Source organism: Diplotaxodon limnothrissa, linkage group LG1, assembly GCF_057381915.1.
Source record: "Diplotaxodon limnothrissa isolate DT_005_m linkage group LG1, D_limnothrissa_male_GT1.1, whole genome shotgun sequence".
Taxonomy (NCBI): Eukaryota; Metazoa; Chordata; class Actinopteri; order Cichliformes; family Cichlidae; genus Diplotaxodon; species Diplotaxodon limnothrissa.
The window spans coordinates 42,020-58,614 of record NC_140596.1 but is presented as its reverse complement, the minus strand read 5'-3'; the positions used below and the strand labels follow the sequence as shown (position 1 = coordinate 58,614).

The 16,595-nt window shown below is 46.1% G+C and overlaps 2 protein-coding genes across 2 annotated transcripts; one reads left to right on the top strand and one right to left on the bottom strand.

The window, feature by feature from the left end:
• Window positions 1–4,734: 4,734 nt before the first annotated feature.
• On the top strand, window positions 4,735–8,829 carry LOC146639167 (conserved oligomeric Golgi complex subunit 8-like). Its single transcript, XM_085354646.1, has 5 exons — window positions 4,735–5,164; window positions 5,619–5,826; window positions 6,363–7,187; window positions 7,274–7,442; window positions 7,977–8,829. Exons 1-5 carry the CDS (start codon window positions 4,836–4,838, stop codon window positions 8,234–8,236), a joined length of 1,791 nt encoding a protein of 596 aa, XP_085210772.1. The 5' UTR covers window positions 4,735–4,835; the 3' UTR covers window positions 8,237–8,829.
• A 1,063-nt stretch (window positions 8,830–9,892) lies between these two features.
• Window positions 9,893–13,788, bottom strand: LOC146639166 (RNA-binding protein NOB1-like). The gene is made up of 5 exons (XM_085351189.1): window positions 12,752–13,788; window positions 11,905–12,144; window positions 11,665–11,762; window positions 10,712–10,856; window positions 9,893–10,572 (listed from the first exon to the last, which is right to left on the bottom strand). The coding sequence occupies exons 1-5, from the start codon at window positions 12,983–12,985 to the stop codon at window positions 10,303–10,305; spliced, it is 987 nt and encodes a 328-aa protein (XP_085207315.1). The 5' UTR covers window positions 12,986–13,788; the 3' UTR covers window positions 9,893–10,302.
• Between the last annotated feature and the right edge of the window lie 2,807 nt (window positions 13,789–16,595).

Sequence of the window (16,595 nt, the reverse complement as noted above, 5' to 3'; positions counted from 1 at the left end):
AGTAATATTTACAAGCTAAGTTAACACCGTCCATCAATGTAAAACTGACCCAATGTAAATTCATGAAGTCGTGACAAAAGGCTTGCTCATGTAAAAGCTTTAAATTTCTGTTTGTGATGATGCTCAGAGCATGAAACTGTTCCTCGCAGCACCAACCACGCAGCGATCAGTCAAGTCGCTGGTAAAAACTGCTGTGGAGAAATGATGTGGCACATTAATCAAAGATGATTTATCTGGGGAATAAGGTGTGTGGGGCTTTAGTCATTTGTGTTAGATTAAAAACAGTGTGCCTTAAAATAATCAGACACAGGAGAAAACCGATCCCAATTAAAATCACCTACCAGAATGATTTCATTATAATAGCTGAGCCAAAGAGGAGAACGTGCCAGGGTCAAAGTCAACAGCAGTTAAAGACCTAGCTTTATAAAAAAACTGTCACACTTCTGCCTTTCTGAGGCTGCTTGAGCGATAAATTTTAAATCCATAAATTCCCACATCTCACGTCTCAGAAACAATTATTCATTTGGCACTACCTCCGGTGCTTGCATGTTAACCTTTCCACTCGTCTCTCTCATTGTGTGAATGAGAGTGAGACGAGTGGCACGTTATCCTCTTCGGTTCAGCTATTTTCCTCCTACTGACTTTCATTCCTCTTGTGTTCAGAGCATACCTCGACCTGCTCCCACTGCAGCTCACGGTGTCATCTGCAAACATCACGATCCACAGAGACTCCTGCCTGGCCTCGTCTATCAGCCTGTCCCCATCACCACAGCAAACAAGAAGGGGCTCAGAGGAGATCCCTGATGTAATCCCACCCCCATCTTGAACCCATCTGTCATTCCTACCACACACCTCACCACTGTCTCTCTCCGTCCTCATACATGTCCTGCACCACCCTCACATCCTTCTCTGCTACTCCCGACTTCCTCATGCAGTACCACAGTTCATCTCGTGATCCATAAAGACACGGTGCAGATACATCATCAACAACCTCAAAGCAACCGCACAATTCAAACTCCTTGAATTTTTTTCTTAAATAACATAATTCTTCACCTGCAAACACAAGATTTCACAAATGAACAAACAGAATAAATCTTGTTTGGTGTTATCAGGTGATGTCGGTTGGTGTCTGATATTCATTTCCTGCTATAACAAAAGTCTCCCAAATATGGGATAAATAAGATATTTCTCATCCTCATCAGCACCTTCATCTACATCCAAACTGTTAGATAATATCTATTTTTCTAACACAAAAATAATACTTAAAATCTGCAAGAACCTTCATGTGTTACTGTCTGCAGACTGAAGCGAACATTTCTGTTTATGGAAACTGGCGCATTTTTCTCAGATCATAACGTGTATGAAAACACCGGTAAACTAACTGAGCAGTGCTGTTGTGGTCAGGAGTGTTTGCTCTGCTCTCCTGGAGCTTCAGCTAACTTCAGGTAATCTCATTAAGGTTCTTCATTAAGCTCATTAAACCACAGACGAGCTCATGTTCAGACTAACACAGCAGAGGAGGTCCGTCTGCTCCCCACTTTAACCCGTTAACTCTGACTCTGTGGCGGGTGTTCCAGATCAACTGGCGTTTAGATCAACTGGCGTTTAGATCAACTGGCGCCGATGTTGTTCACAGGACACAAAGAGTAAACGATCGTTTACTCTTTGTGTCCTGTGAACAACATCGGCGTGGTGTTACTTGTTTGCTGTTTTCGCGATCGCGTCGCGCATGAGGATATCACCAGGTAAACTCGCCACATTTTTAAACATTTTGTTGTTCAACAGCATCAAGACTGACGGAGTGTGTTTGAGACAACCTCACAAGTGTCACAGATGACACATTTGGCGTTTTTTGCTGGTTTGTCGGTAGGAGCTCCTGAAACGCAAGACTGCCACACATCTGTTCGACCAACGCCAGTTGATCTAAACGCCAGTTGATCTAAACGCCAGTTGATCTGGAACACCGGTGCTGACCTAACCACCCGCCGTACCGAGCTCCGGGCTAACGTTAGCCGAACACTGAGGCCGGGCATCGGCGTCAGGAGCAGCGGCTCCCCGGCGGAACTTGGACCGAGCAGACGCAGTCTGGCGTTGGGGAGCTTACCTCGGTCTGTCGGTCACCGACGGACGGCTTAAAGTTGATCCGGTGAGACGGCGACAGCAACTTGTCGACGGTCCGTTTACTGCTCGGCTGCAGCTTAGCAACTGAATCACACACCTCACTTCCGGTGACGTCATTACCCTTTTCCCCCAAACAACTTTATTAACAAATACGCTTCGAAGTCATGACTGTAGAAAACGATCACTAGGTTGAACTTTTCAGTAGCGCCGTTAACTTAGCGGTATTTATCTTAAATTTCCATTTCTCCAGATTTGACATGTTTCTCTTTGTTTTTATTTTTGTTACGTTTGCCAAACTTTTCCCTTTTTCTCAAATCTTTTCTGGTAAATTTAGATTTTTTTCCTTATAATTTCTCCTAAATGCATCTTTTATTTTCTTGTGATTAAGTATTTTCCCCCTCACATATCTGTCCCTTTTCTAAATTTGGTTTTTAGTTTCTCATAAACCTGGTTACCCGCCCCCTCTAAATTTGCCTCTAATGATTTAAGCTGCACTGAAAGAAAAGCAGCTTTGTAAGAAAATGAAAGCTATCTAAAATGACATTGTGTATTTACAAAACTAAAATAAAACAAAATTAATTAGGAAATTAATTCATTAGTTCAGGGCTGGATTGGGACAAAAAATCGGTCCGGGCATTTTGACTAGTGACCGGCCCACCAGGTATTACAGGAAAAGCCATAAAGCCTTTGAATGAAAACAAACGCTGTTGTGACAGTGATGTACAGTCTTGTTGGTATATGTAGGATTTCTATACATTGTACATCAGATGAAAACTTTGGTTGTAAGATTCAGATAATTATTTATTAAAAGCGAGACATTTTAAATGAGAATAAGAAAGAAAAGTATTTCTTTGTGCCCCCCTCTCCCTGTTAATGCCCTACCTGCCCCCCTGGCAAAACTTTGCTAGACCCGCCCCTGCACAGTTACCAGCTGTCAGCTACATAAAAAAGGATCCTGGTGTTATTTGTCTCTCAGAAACAGTTGATAACTTCAACTCATTCATGTCATCTAAAAGGTAAACCTGTTTCTCCATCACCTGTTCAGCTCTGATGATCCAGTAAGGACATCTCCTGGTTTCATGTTTCCCTCTCACATAACCAAACCGACATCATGACCAGCAGTTTTAGAGCTGTGGCTCCAGCAAACATCAGCTGATACTAGAAATTAATATTAAATAAATTCTAACAACAGCTGATCCAGCTTAAACGTGCTGCTGTTGTTTAGCGCGACATCTGCTGGTTTCCTGTTTCTGGCGCAAAGTGGGCGATCAACAAACGAGAGAGAAAAGCCGATCAGTTGATCATTGATCAGTTTCATGATTGAATGAGCGAAGAAGAGGCAGCTAACAGCGTAAAGACGCAGAATAAATCCAGCTTTGTGTCTTTTTCATTATAGCTGAAGTCCGGGACAAACTGCGTCTCTTCTCAGCTCAACACGAAACGCGTAATATTTTCTCTGATGATTCCGTTTTTACAGGACGGTTGGCAACTCTACTAACTAACCTTATGAATAAAGTAAAGTTCACTATCAGTAACATCATAGCACCACCCAGCTGTATAGGAACTCTGTCAGTACAAGTTATTGTAACTGACTGTAAAAAGTCAGCAACATGAAAATAAACTCCACCTAAACTTGGTTCATATCTGACCCAGATAGACTGCAGGTCATAACTTCTTACCTGAAGTTCAGTTCACCTGACACTCGGACCGGCGGCCGCCTCGGGGCTCTCCTCCTCCTCCTGCCTCCCCTTTCCCTCATCCACCTGCTGGCCTCAGTGGGAGCTCCGCCATAGCCACCACCAAACAACTTCTTACACATCTGCCAGCATCTGGCCAATCCACCACCTTTCATTGTTTATACTGTTACAAACAAACAAAAAACCATCGGCCCATAAAAACGAAAAATCACCAAATGCCCGGTATGCCCATGGCCAGTCTATGCATTAGTTGTAATAACGTAATTCGTTTAAATTAATTTAGGCTATTTTTAGCCTCACTAGGCTTTGGTGCAGAGGTTCACTGAGAGGTTAACGAGTGTGTGTAATTTTTCTATTACAGTATCATATATACTTACTGTACTGTAATGTACTTAGAATATTATTATCATATTATTATACAGGTAAATCAGTATCCTAGTAATTATTCATATTGGTGTTGGTGATATTTGCAAAAACATTTAAACAGTCATAAATTAATTGTTGGCCTGTAATCTGTGAAAAAAGTGTTAGACATCTCTCTCATGAATAATTCATTCACTTTCCACAAAAAAAAAAAGAAATCCTATCTCAAGGCAGAAGCTGCCTTGATAATAGCTGAGTTATCAGTTTTTAGCAACAGAAATGTCTTTTTCCTGAGAGACGTGGCCAACAAATGTAACGTCACAGTTATAGAAACATGATTTAAGTGACCAAAAAGGACAAAATAGATATAATAACTCAATAAATCAGAGTCACAAATATATTCTATGTATTTCATATATACCTATTATTATAGTATACAGTCAAAACAAAACAAAAACAAAGAAACTTCGGAAATGACTTTTTGGCACAACACCGGCAGGTGGCAGTATTTCACCTTTAAGCTTTTTTGACACGCGTCAGAAGGAGAAGAAGAAGAACCGGGACGTGTTCGTCAGCACTGGATGTTCCGGTTGTTTACAACCAGGAAATCTGTCAGTTTGTGAACCGGGACTCCGTGAACCTGCAGCGGTAAACATGGCGGCGGTGGACGTGGAGGATGAGAGCATCCTGGCGTCCATCTTTAAGGACAGCTTCCCGGACAGCTGGAGGGACAACCCGGACTTCGCGGCCTACCTGTCGGAGCTCAGCTCCTTCGGGGTGGAGAAGCTGGGTCGGGAGCCGGAGAGGCTGGCGGAGGAGCGGGCTCAGATCCTGCAGCAGACCCGGGAGCTGGCCTTCTCCAACTACCAGACCTTCATCCGCACCGCCGACTGCACCGAGCACATCTACCGGGACTTCGGGCGGGTGGAGAGCAGCGTGTCCCGGCTGCTGGACAAGCTGCCCCGCTTCGGAGAGAATTGCAGGTCGGTGGCTCCCTGTGGAGGGGATGTCAGCAGGAGGAAACTGGGGTCTATAAAAGTGTCATCATTTACTGTTAGGTTAATAAAAACTTTAGATATTTTTTAAAAAGCACACAGGATGAACTGATCAAGGAGAGAGATGCAGATTATTATTATTGTAGCTCACTGTAGGATCACAAAGTGAATAACTTAGTTATTTTCTTAGGAATATGCCACAGAAGGTGAATTGACTGGGAATAAAACAGCAGCAGATTAATTTCCCTTGAGCTGGCTCGTCAGCCTCCTTTCAGAATAAAAAACAGGCAGCCAGACTTTAGCCACAACCAGAACAAAACTACAGACTGGGAACATTAATGAAAGATAATAAAAGGTTCTTAGAGCTATAAAGTGTTACACATAGTTGTGTTTTTGCTGTTGTGCTGTCTCTCTGAGCTTTGGGGGCTCATTTTGTTTTCAGGCACTTCATGAAAGAGGCGGAGGAGATCGGAGCAAGCCGCCGGATGAACAGCCTCACTCTGAACCGCCACACGGAGATCCTGGAGATTCTGGAGATTCCTCAGCTCATGGACACCTGCGTCCGCAACGGCTACTACGAAGAGGCTCTGGAGCTGGCGGCATACGTGAAGAGGCTGGAGAAGAAACACTCGTCGCTGCCCGTCATCCAGGTGAGTCCAGACCAGGCTGACCAAAAAGCGGGTGTGTTTGGGGTTTTTTTACTGCCTGAATGAAACTCTAAATGTTATTTAGGAAAATGAACTGTTAGGGCTAAATAAACGTTACTTTTCTTTGATTTTCTGTCGTGTGATGTTGGAGAAAAAATGTTCAAATAAACAATTACACGTGTGAAGAGAATTAAAGAGCTCAGGCTCCAGACCGCTCTGAATACTCAGTTTTCTTTTGTTACGTGCACAGCTAACAAGCTCTGGGTGTTGCCCCTCAGCAGGCTTCCAGGTGTTGGCCAGCTGGAATAAAGCAGGCTTTCAGAGAAGGTGAAAAAGCTAAAATGTGACTGCGGGAGGTTGTTGATGGGGCTCAGGTTCAGGTACAGGCTGGAAATCGCTAGTTTAAACTCTAAATTGACAAAAACTGGAGAAAAACAGTTGAGAAACTTTCTCTTTGCTGAGATATAAAACAGAAAAGGTCACTGTGGAGAACATCTAATGTTTCGGCTCCTCTAACCTTTGACCTTCTCCATCTTTAGGGTATCGTGCGTGAAGTGCGTCAGTCGGCTCAGCTGATGCTCAACCAGCTGTTGCAGCAGCTCCGCAGCAACTCCCAGCTTCCCGTGTGCCTCCGCGTCATCGGTTACCTGCGGCGTATGGACGTGTTCACGGAGGCGGAGCTGCGGGTGAAGTTCCTGCAGGCTCGCAGCACTTGGCTGCACTCCATCCTCGCCGCCATCCCTGAAAACGATGCTTACTTTCACATCACCAAGACCATCGAGGCCTGCAGGGTGCACATGTTTGACATCATCACCCAGTACAGAGCCATCTTCTCTGACGAGGACCCGCTAGTGCCCCCCGCCGGTGGGCTCATGGCTGTGAACGAGGGCGCCATCTTCCACGGCTGGGTGGTGCACAAGGTGGCAGAGTTCCTGGAGACCTTAGAGAGGGACCTGCAGCGGGGTGTGGGCAGCCGCCTGGACTCCCTGCTGGGTCAGTGCATGTACTTCGGTTTGTCCTTCAGCAGGGTGGGGGCGGACTTCCGCGGGCAGCTGGCGCCCATGTTCCAGCGGGTGGCGGTGGACACGTTCCGCGGAGCCGTGAAGGAGGCGGTGGAAAAGTTCCAGGAGGACATGAACCTGTACACCCTCATCGCCCTGCCCTCAGTGCTGGCAGGGACCATCCCCGTCGTAGCCCCCGCCCCGCAGCCCGGCACCCTGCAGCCCCCAATGTCCCTGCTGGACTTCCAGCCGCTCGCCTGCTTTCTCAACAACATCCTGACCGCCTTCAACGACCTCCGCCTCTGCTGCCCCATCGGAGTGGTGGAGAATGTCACCAAATGCCTGGAGGAAGCCCTGAAGATGGTGAGCAGCTGGATCTTTGGTGTAATCTGGGTTAAAGTCAGACTGATGCTGGATTAACAGCTGCTGACGGTGTCGTTTTTTGTCAGGTGACCCGTCAGATTCTGGTGTTTCACCGGGCGGAGGAGACGGCCTTCAGCAGCCGGGAGAAGGAGCTGTTTATTCAGTTCTGCTGTGCGTACGCTGAAGACCTGCTGCCCTTCCTGAACCGCTCCCTGCAGGTCCTGTTTCCACCGGCTCAGCTCGCTCTCATCCTGGGTGAGGACTCGCAGCAACGTCTGAGTTTGTTTCTTCGTTTAAAACGGACGCGGTGATGCTGAAGACGTTTAACGACGGGCCTGGAAGTGAAGCCGTTATTCCAATAATGCGGTCTCAGTTTAAACTGTTGTCCTTGCGTTGTTGTTCTTGTTGGTCACCTTCGGTCTCGGGCTGGAAACCGCATGAACGTACATGGTAGACTGTACATAAAAGATGGGCGTAGCCACTGGGACATTTGTGAAACCATGGTCTGAATTTGGAGTAATGACCGCTTCAGCCTGTAGGGGGCACTAATAAAACCACAAAATCACCACACAAGCTTTTTTTGTGTAGTAAAGTTAAACTTTTGGTCCAATCAGTCAATGAGAAGAAAACTTCACAAAATTAGTTTAAAAGAGAAAAAAATCTTTAACCTCTTTTTCTTTTTTTGCCCTGGACTCTCTTCTCAAAGTTATTCTTTGTAATGGCTAAAATAGCTTAAGAAGTGCTGAGCAGCAGAGTTTGGTCTGAATCAAATCTGTTGTCTCTCCGCAGGTGTTCCTCCCACCCAGCTGCACAAGTACGGCCATCTGGGCTCCATCGACCTCGCCACAGTCCTCGAGCCTCTGGACTTCCTGCTTCCTCAGAAGGAGCCGCCGGTGCCAGAGGTCGACATTACGGCAGAATTGAGCAGCCTGACGTTTGACATGGAGCCCAAAGAACCGGCGCCGACCCCATCCGATGTCAGAGACTCCAAACCCGGAGCTGAACTGACAAAGACAGAGTTTAAAGAGCCGAAGCAGGACGAGGAGTGAAGGCGAGGAAACGCTGGCTCTAAACTGTATCCTGTGACGGACATCTGTCAAAACTGAAGCATTAAAATATTTTTATATATGTGAGAAAAAGGCTTTAATGGTGACATTTCTTCTCTTATTTAAAGGTTTACTCACTAACATAGAAGGAAAATAAGCAAATAGTTTAGTTTGCTTCTTTTTCCATCGATGATGGAGTCCACCTGATTTTAACTCTGCTCCCGGAGATCTTCAGCTCGTTCTCGTCCTTTAAGAAGGAAAAACTGAATGTTTGTGTTTTCCTGGTAACGTGTCAGAAATGTGAGAAAACCAAAAGTTTGGTTTATTATAGGAAAGTCCTGAAGGGCAGAAACTGACTCTGCATTTTCATCCAGCGTCGGCCTCATCTTTGAGCTTTTTCTGCTGAGGCAGCTGGGAGTTGTAGTCCGTCAGCTGGGAGTTGTAGTCCGTCAGCTGGGAGTTGTAGTCCGTCAGCTGGGAGTTGTAGTCCGTCAGCTGTGTCTGATTTACATGGTGGGTTTGTTAAACTGTCTGGACACTTAAATCTTTCACTTTGATTCAAAGATTCATTGGAAATCAATAAAGATCAATTATATTGACGAGTCAGTCTCATGTTTAAAGGAGCGTACTGCAGTTTCTGCACAGTCACGGTCAGTCTGAGCTGATCTCCACCTGTCTGGAATATCTGAAGATAAACTCAAGGATCTCCACCTTCACAGATCTACAGGTGAGCACCTCGTGGACGCTACTTCCACCAACTAACAGCCTTACTACACCTGCCTGTTAGGTCTTATTTTCCTGTTTAAAAATATAAACCTTCCAGTGATCATGTTCTCCCTCTGCGTCGTGTTTGAATCGTTGGTTTTTGTGTAATTTTACTGTCAGACGGCGACGGGACAATTCAATGATGTAATGCTGTGTTACCATAGAAACACAGCATTTCTGGCACAACTTCAGTGACTCACAAGGTGCAACGAGAAGATAAAGGCATAAAAGGTCCAGCACTATGCGGCACACAGTGGTGTTACCGTTTAACCACACGCCAAAGCATGAAATTGTAATCAATAATAAAGTTTATTTATGTCGAACATGTGGCCCTCGGCCCCAGAGGCAGCCCACTGAAGGGTCACGTTTGGTCCGGCTTTACAAAGTGAAAACTGCAGAGAAGTCAGTTTGCGTTTTTCAGTGCAGGACCCCGACGTTACAGGACAGTTAGAAATGTTTCTCATGATGATGTTTTTATCATAAAGATGTAAAATACTGAAGATCAGCCATAAACACTGAGCTGGAAACTATAACGTAGTTCAAGCAGACTCGCTGTGAAAGGTTTCACTGCTCTCTAAAACAAATATTTTAATAAGAATATTACGTCTGGCAAAATTTGAAGGAAGGAGGATTTACACCTTAGTCGTTGTTTAAACCCTGAACCTGATGTGCACCTGCACGCTGTAGCCGTGTAACCCAGAGTGACCGTTATTGGTCCGTTCAGTACTGCCGTTTGCTCTTACAGATGTTCATCCACCTCTGCCATCCTTCATCTAATCGACTGGAGGAGAAACGTCTCCAGCAGCGAGTGTTTAGGAGCAGAGCTTTATTTCTTCCTTCTTCACTCACAGAAATCCTGATATGTAGCAGAATCTCTGTATCACGTCGCCGCCCTGCAGACCGAGCGCGCTCCTGCCTCTGTGGTGGAGGTAATGAGCAGAAACAGACACCGATGTGAAATTTCACACACTTTTAATGTATTTATTATTCTGGCTCGTTCCATAAGGGATGCTATGTAATCTGTAATAATCTGGAGCTGGTATTGTTAGAGTCACTCGTGCTGCCAGCAGTTAATTCGCCCGTGTGTCGCCGAGTGTCATCGACTTCCTCTGGCTGTCACGCGCGTCTCTTCTGCTTTGAACACCGTGTTTAGAGCTGTAGTTAATCCTCATGTCTTGGATGTCTGACTGTCCATGAACGCACCAGAAGACCTGGTGAGTTAATCTGTCGCACGTGAGCCGATGGATGATTTGGGAAATGACGGTCCGGTCCTTTAATTTAAACACGATGCATGCTCGCCATCTTTACTTCTTCTTGATGAACTTCCTGCGGGTGGCGTTGGGGTTGGCCCGCCTCCTGCCGCCGCCACACTGGCCGTCTCTGATCTGCAGGTTGGCGGCTCGGCTGTAGATGTCGTTCTCACAGAACGGCGACGCTCCGGCCACGTAGTCCGGGTTGAAGACATCGGTCTTCTGGCGAGCCTTCCGGGAGAGCCTCTGCTGGGGGAAGCGCTGGTCCTCCACCAGCTGGGGGTTGGTGGAGTGTTTCCCCCCCTGAGGCAGAGGCAGCGTGTGCTGAAACACAAGACGGCAGCGATCATGTTTAGGACGTTTAGACCCGACTCAGGCAGAACTGAAGCGGTCTGAAAAAACGATTTACGCTGCAGATGCGAACGCAGAGTCATTTTAGAAGTGATAAAACGCCGCGTCTCACCCGGAGCCCTCTGGGGTTCAACACTTTGGGGTTTTTGGAGAAATGCATCTGCATGCTGCCATCCTCGTTCACCGTCACCGCCAGCTTCTTCAGGGTTCTGTTCCCGCAGTGAGGACAGAAAGCTTTGTTCATGTCGCTCGTCGTCCTGGAATCGAAACATTTAACAGGTCAATGCTCCTGGACGGGCAACCCCTCGCTTTATTCTCCTTACAGCCTCTAAGAACAGGACAGGTCACTAACATCTGTCCGTCTGAGGAACATCTGTCCTCTCATGTTAGGTTTGTTCCAACCCTGCACTCCACGCTCCATCGTTCTGATCCACTTTAACATCTGTGCTTTTTCTTAAAGCAGGCGTGGGCGAACTCCAGGCCTCGAGGGCCGGAGTCCTGCAGGTTTTAGATCCAACACAGCTGATTTAAATGTCTAAATGACCTCCTCAACATGTCCTGAAGTTCTCCAGAAACCAGGTAATGAACTAATCATGTGATTCAGGTGTGTTGACCCAGGGTGAGATCTAAAACCTGCAGGACGCCGGCCCTCCCACCCCTGGTGTAGAGCCACTTTAATGGATTATATTCAGATTTTTACATGATGTTTTATTTTGACCTTATTTACATCTGTATCTCTGGAGCACCTTTATTATATTTTTCTATGTAAGCATCATTTTTACTGTGTTTTATTATTTTTATTTTAACCTACTCAAGCAGCAATTTAATACATTTATTTATTTATTTTATTCCTTTCATTGACTTTGTCCATTTTATTTATGTATTAATTTATCTTTATTCTTTTAATAAAGCAGTCCTGACATTTTCACTTGTTCAGCACCTTTATTCTACTCTTGATATAAATTTAAATGTTTTAAATGTCGTGTTTTGTATTTTTCGCTGGAACGGATTCGAGCTGCCTCCCTTTCAGCCTGAAGAGGTTTTGTTAACTTTGTTCGGACTCACTTGAAGCAGGCGTGACATCTCAGGATGTAGTTCCTCGCCTGCTTGATCAGCATCCCGTTCACAGAGAGAACGTGAAGTCCGATCTGAATGAGAACGTTCTGGGACACAGACAGCGAAAGCTTTTTGAAGTCCGGCGTAAAGCAGGAGAATATTTATTCACGCAGCGGTTTACTGAAACCATTCACACAAACCTTTAGACAGAAGGTGAAAAACAGCGAATGCACCGTCTGCATCCGTTACCTGCATGGCGAAGTCGGTGGTGAGACAGCCGACTTTGATGTCAGCTGGAGCCGTCCAATCAGCGGAGTCCATTTTCACCTCTTTGATGTTACCGGGAGTGATCCATCCTCCTCCATCGTCATCGTCCTCCTCGTCATCTTCGTCATCAGGCTCGTTCTCTTTGTCCTCGTCGTCCGATTGGCCCGCCGACGCCCTTTGCTCCGCCCTCTCCTCTGTCTGTGGTGATTCGTTGCCCTCTTTCTGTAAACAAACATCATCATCATCATCATCATCATCATCACTGCAGTCTGACAGGTGACAGAAGTTATGACTCAGTGAGAGATGTAAAATTCCTCCTTTGTCTCCTTGCTTCCTCTCACATGCATCCTTTCCTACGGGGAGATGTTGAGGAGGAAACCCTGTTTATCCCACGCCATCAACGTCAGGAACGTTTTCCACACGATTCACTATTTACACATTACAAGAATAAGACCTCAGATCACACTTGAACTACTTTTTCTCTTGAAATGTGCTGCAGGAGGTGGAGGTGGTGGGCATGCACATGAAGTTCAGAGGCTGCAACACAACAACAGAAATAAAAGGGTAATGCACTGATGCACTAGAGTCTGACTGGCGTGTGAAACCATGCAAACACAAAGACGCCTGCAGCCCTCAAAGTCTCATGGAGGCTCCTTTAAATATGAACGAGGTCTCCTGCAAACTGCAGCCGGTCACACTCAGCCACAAGCGCTCACTGAGGGGCTGAACCGAGGCTCAGAGGAACACAAAGGATTATTCTGAACTGTGAATCATGCAAAGCTGCTCTACGAGACTCCCAGCATGAAAACATTCTTCCCTTTCAACTCACCAGTAAACCCAGCAGCTCATCGCTGAAGGTCAGGAGCGGATCCCTCCAGAACAGAAAGCTGCTGAACTGGTCTCCGTCCGAAGTCGTCCGTGTGTCCGCTTGTTTCTGTCCGCCGCTCGATTTTAAACCCTCCGCTGGACCCTGACAGAGCAGCAGCGATAACACACACGCTGTGTTTACGTGCACAACCTGGAGACACAATCTCTTTTCCAACAACACGGCACCCAACTCCATTCATCCACCCATGCCTCCGTCCATCCATCCACCCATGCCTCCATCCATCTGTCTGTCCATCCATCCTTAGTGGCCGGGGAAAACAGATGTTCCTCTCTTCAGACATTTTCTCGGGAATTTCCACCCAGCTGCGAGCTTTAACCTCTCCAGTGTGTCCTGGTTCTGTCCTGGGTGAAACAGTTAACCTGCAGCGCTGCAGGTTTTCTGGTCGGACCCCCAAAGCACCCTAGCTGGCTCCCTTCAGTGTGGAGGACTAACAACCACTGCACGATGTTCCAAACCAGTTCCACATGTTTTCACAGGAAAAAACCCAGTAAAGACACAGCACCACAAAACCTCTGTGCTCAGAGGTGGAACCACGCCACTGGCTGTGGGAGGGGACAGACATTCACACATGCAGCTCACAGAGTCCGTCCTCCATGATTTTATTCTGTGGATGTTACTTTAAACTCTGCTTCTTTGGTCTTAGAACAGTCAGAATAATGGAGCTGGTTTCATCAGTGGCAGAGAGATTGTGTATGTGTTTGTAACAAAGGCAGCTCGGCTCGGTTTCTGAAGCTTCTCGCCTGTTTTCTACGATCGCTTTAAGACACGTTCACAGAGGAAAGGTTCTGAGCATTGAAACTATCTGTGCAAACACAGACGTCTGTGTCAGCAGAGGGATTTAAAACCCTCTGAGGAAGTCGTTACAGCGAGAGTCGGTGAGACTGTGAGGTCCAGGTGCTCCTCGTCCTCTCGCCACGGCATGAAGTCTCAGACCGTCACTTATCGTGCTTTTAATGTTTGTCGCATCAAAAATACAAAAGAATAGAAAAAGTCTGAGGAAATGAAGACGAGCTCCGAAACAACATCAGAACAAAGCTTAGCGTAAACAAAGCGTAAATAATAATAATGATGATAACTCCTGAACATCGCAGGTCTGAGCTGTAAGAGTGGAGGAGGAATTTTCCAGGAACGCCCGCTGTCAGTCTGTCCTCCTCCTTCTTCTTCTGTGTCCTCATTCTGTGGTCTGATTGGTTGGTTTGCAGACAGACAGGTAGACAGAGCCAGCCCATTGGTGGGGGACGGTGGGCAGGTAGGTGGGGGTGTATTCTGATTGGTGGACAGCTTGGCATGGAAGCTCTCAGCATGGCATGGTGCCCCCTCCCCCTGTCTCCTCCACCATCCATCTAATGCTCCTCACCTCTAACCACAGAATGTGTGTGTGTGTGTGTGTGTGTGTGTGTGTGTGTGTGTGTGTGTGTGTGTGTGTCGCCTGTTCGGCTGCTGGAGTCTTGTATTATCACTCATCAGCTTCTTTTGGAATTCAAGTCACCAGAAATTTACACGTTTGAGGTTTCATCTCATCCCAGGACAGAGAGGTGCAGGACGAGTTGGATAAATTAAAGATGAGAAATGATTCTTACATTAACATCTGGGAATAATAAAGAAGGTAAACGATGAAGGCACTGAGTGCAAAAGCAGCTTAAACCTGCATCCTTTCTGATGACCTGCAGGGGGCGACTCCTCAGTTTGAAAAAGAAGTGCTTTGAAAATATGATTTGTATCCCAGGTAAATACTTTCCTGGTGAGTTTATGGCCTCGGTTGCTCCTTTCAGGTCTTATCAGGTGTTTAATTTTTAAAATAAAGTTGTCTTTAGTGTTCAGAAGGACGGACGATAAACCCCACGTGACGATCTCCAGTTTCAGTCAGGTCTGGTTACAAAAAGCCATTATGGAGACGTAAAAGCACTCAGAGGCTTCGGAAGCAGCTGGAAGGTTTTTTATTTTATTTTTATAAAGCATTTAGTCCTTAATGGAGCGAGGCCAGCAGTGTGATCCCGTCTCTAATCCTCCTCCTCTCTGTGCTGCTCTCAGATGAAACTGATAAAAACACCTGCAGCTTTTTTTATTTACTCATATTTCTGAATCTGCAGCAGCTAAAACCAAACGAGCCGCCTCTCTCTGTTACGGTCTCGTGACGTCCGACTGTTGGTGGGTGTTTGAGTGCGCTGGTGTCCGGATAAATCCCGTCCCTCCCCCTCGCTGCTCTGTGGCCTGGCTGAGCGTCCTCGCTGATGAGCAGAGGATTGTGGGATTGCTTCCTTCCTTCCATGTCTGCACTGATAAATCTGAAAACACTGTTTGTGTCAGTTTGATAGGAACACTTCTGGTTGTTGCTCGTTCACACTGCAGTCAGGCTCAGTCTGAGGTTTCAGCCTCGGTAGATCGACTGACTCCTGCTGGTTTTTCTGGGACCACGTTTGACAGAAATGCTCGGTGAGAGATCGTATTGATTACCAGAAGCTAATTGAACAAATGTGACATGAAGACTTGGCCTCAGAGTCGATCTTCAGGTAACGTTAGCAAAGGTGCTGCTGTTTCCTGTATTAGCAGCGACCCGATGACTGTGGAGTAAAATCCTCCATGTTTCTGTGTTTTTGGTTAGAACAGGAAGTGTTATCATGAGGTTCTTGAACCATGACTGTAAAAAGCATGAAATTGGCCAGATTTAACTCTTTAACTTTAATTGTACGTTTCATGTAGAAGTTGGAGGAAGCCAGTGTGCTGAGCAAAGATCACGTCTGTCGGTGTTCAAACGCAGACGTGATCTTTGCTCAGGACACACAACTTATCTTTAAAAACACACCTGAATGATTCTTTGACTTGAAGATTTCTGTGGTGTAGATGGAGACTCTGCTCTGAGCACCAGTAATAATTCTCATCTAAAAAGTTTCCAGACTAAATTCCTGGTAAAAACTGGGAGGTGGTTTAAAAAAATGTCAGCGGTACACAAGAGAAATATTTAAAGCCAGTTTGTTTTCTTCTGAGCAGAGGTTAGTAAGGGCAGCACAGGTGTCTGTTTTATTTGTGGTCCGTGCAGAGGCGTTAGAGGAGAGTCTGCAGGAGCTGTCGGGATGCTTTGTAAACTGCTGACGAAGTCGCTTCACAGTGTAAGAACTTTGTGATCAGCTCTAGAAAGAGCGAAATGAAGAGAAACAACATGTTTTCACATTTATTGTCAGTAGTGTGGACATGGTGAGTTAAAGGGTCACATGACTGCTGGCTGACGCTCTCGTTTCTCTGCAGGACGACTGAAGCTGACGGCCTGACGGACGCCGCGCCGTCGCTGCAGGGTGTCAGCCAGCACCCTGAGGCCTCTGCTGCTCTTCCTGGATTTATTTCCTTCTTAGCCAACGACAGGAGCGGCAAAAGCGATCAAAGACCGATGGAAACTTTACAGGACAGGACGGTCTTAAATCTGGACAGACTGTTATGAGACGATGGCCAAACGTCTGGACTGCTGTGACGTCTGATATGAGCTGACAGGACTCGCGCTCCTCCGTCGGGACTCAAAAAAATCCTTATTAACCCTGAAATCAGTATCTGCTCTCCAATCAGTATTTCTCATTGTTTCTTTGTTGCACTTTAAACTTTTAGATCATTTTCTAACCCGAACGTGGCTGATGATGTGCATAGATGCATAATGTGTTTGTATATTTATGTTTGACATGCTTTAATTTTTTTCTTTTGGAGAATACGGGCACATGAATTTTTCCGCTTTTGTTTTTTTTGTGATCCTGTTGGGGGAAAACTCTGTAAAAGACCCAGGAGAAATAAAGACACAATG

Coding starts and splice junctions, on each gene's coding strand:
- LOC146639166 (XM_085351189.1), bottom strand. CDS start 12,985: ATGGAGTTGGGTGCCGTGTTGTTGGAAAAGAGATTGTGTCTCCAGGTT. Junction 12,145..12,751: donor ATGAGCTGCTGGGTTTACTG/GTGAGTTGAAAG, acceptor GTTTGTTTACAG/AAAGAGGGCAACGAATCACC. Junction 11,763..11,904: donor CCACCGACTTCGCCATGCAG/GTAACGGATGCA, acceptor TCTGTGTCCCAG/AACGTTCTCATTCAGATCGG.
- LOC146639167 (XM_085354646.1), top strand. CDS start 4,836: ATGGCGGCGGTGGACGTGGAGGATGAGAGCATCCTGGCGTCCATCTTT. Junction 7,188..7,273: donor TGGAGGAAGCCCTGAAGATG/GTGAGCAGCTGG, acceptor GTTTTTTGTCAG/GTGACCCGTCAGATTCTGGT. Junction 7,443..7,976: donor TCAGCTCGCTCTCATCCTGG/GTGAGGACTCGC, acceptor GTCTCTCCGCAG/GTGTTCCTCCCACCCAGCTG.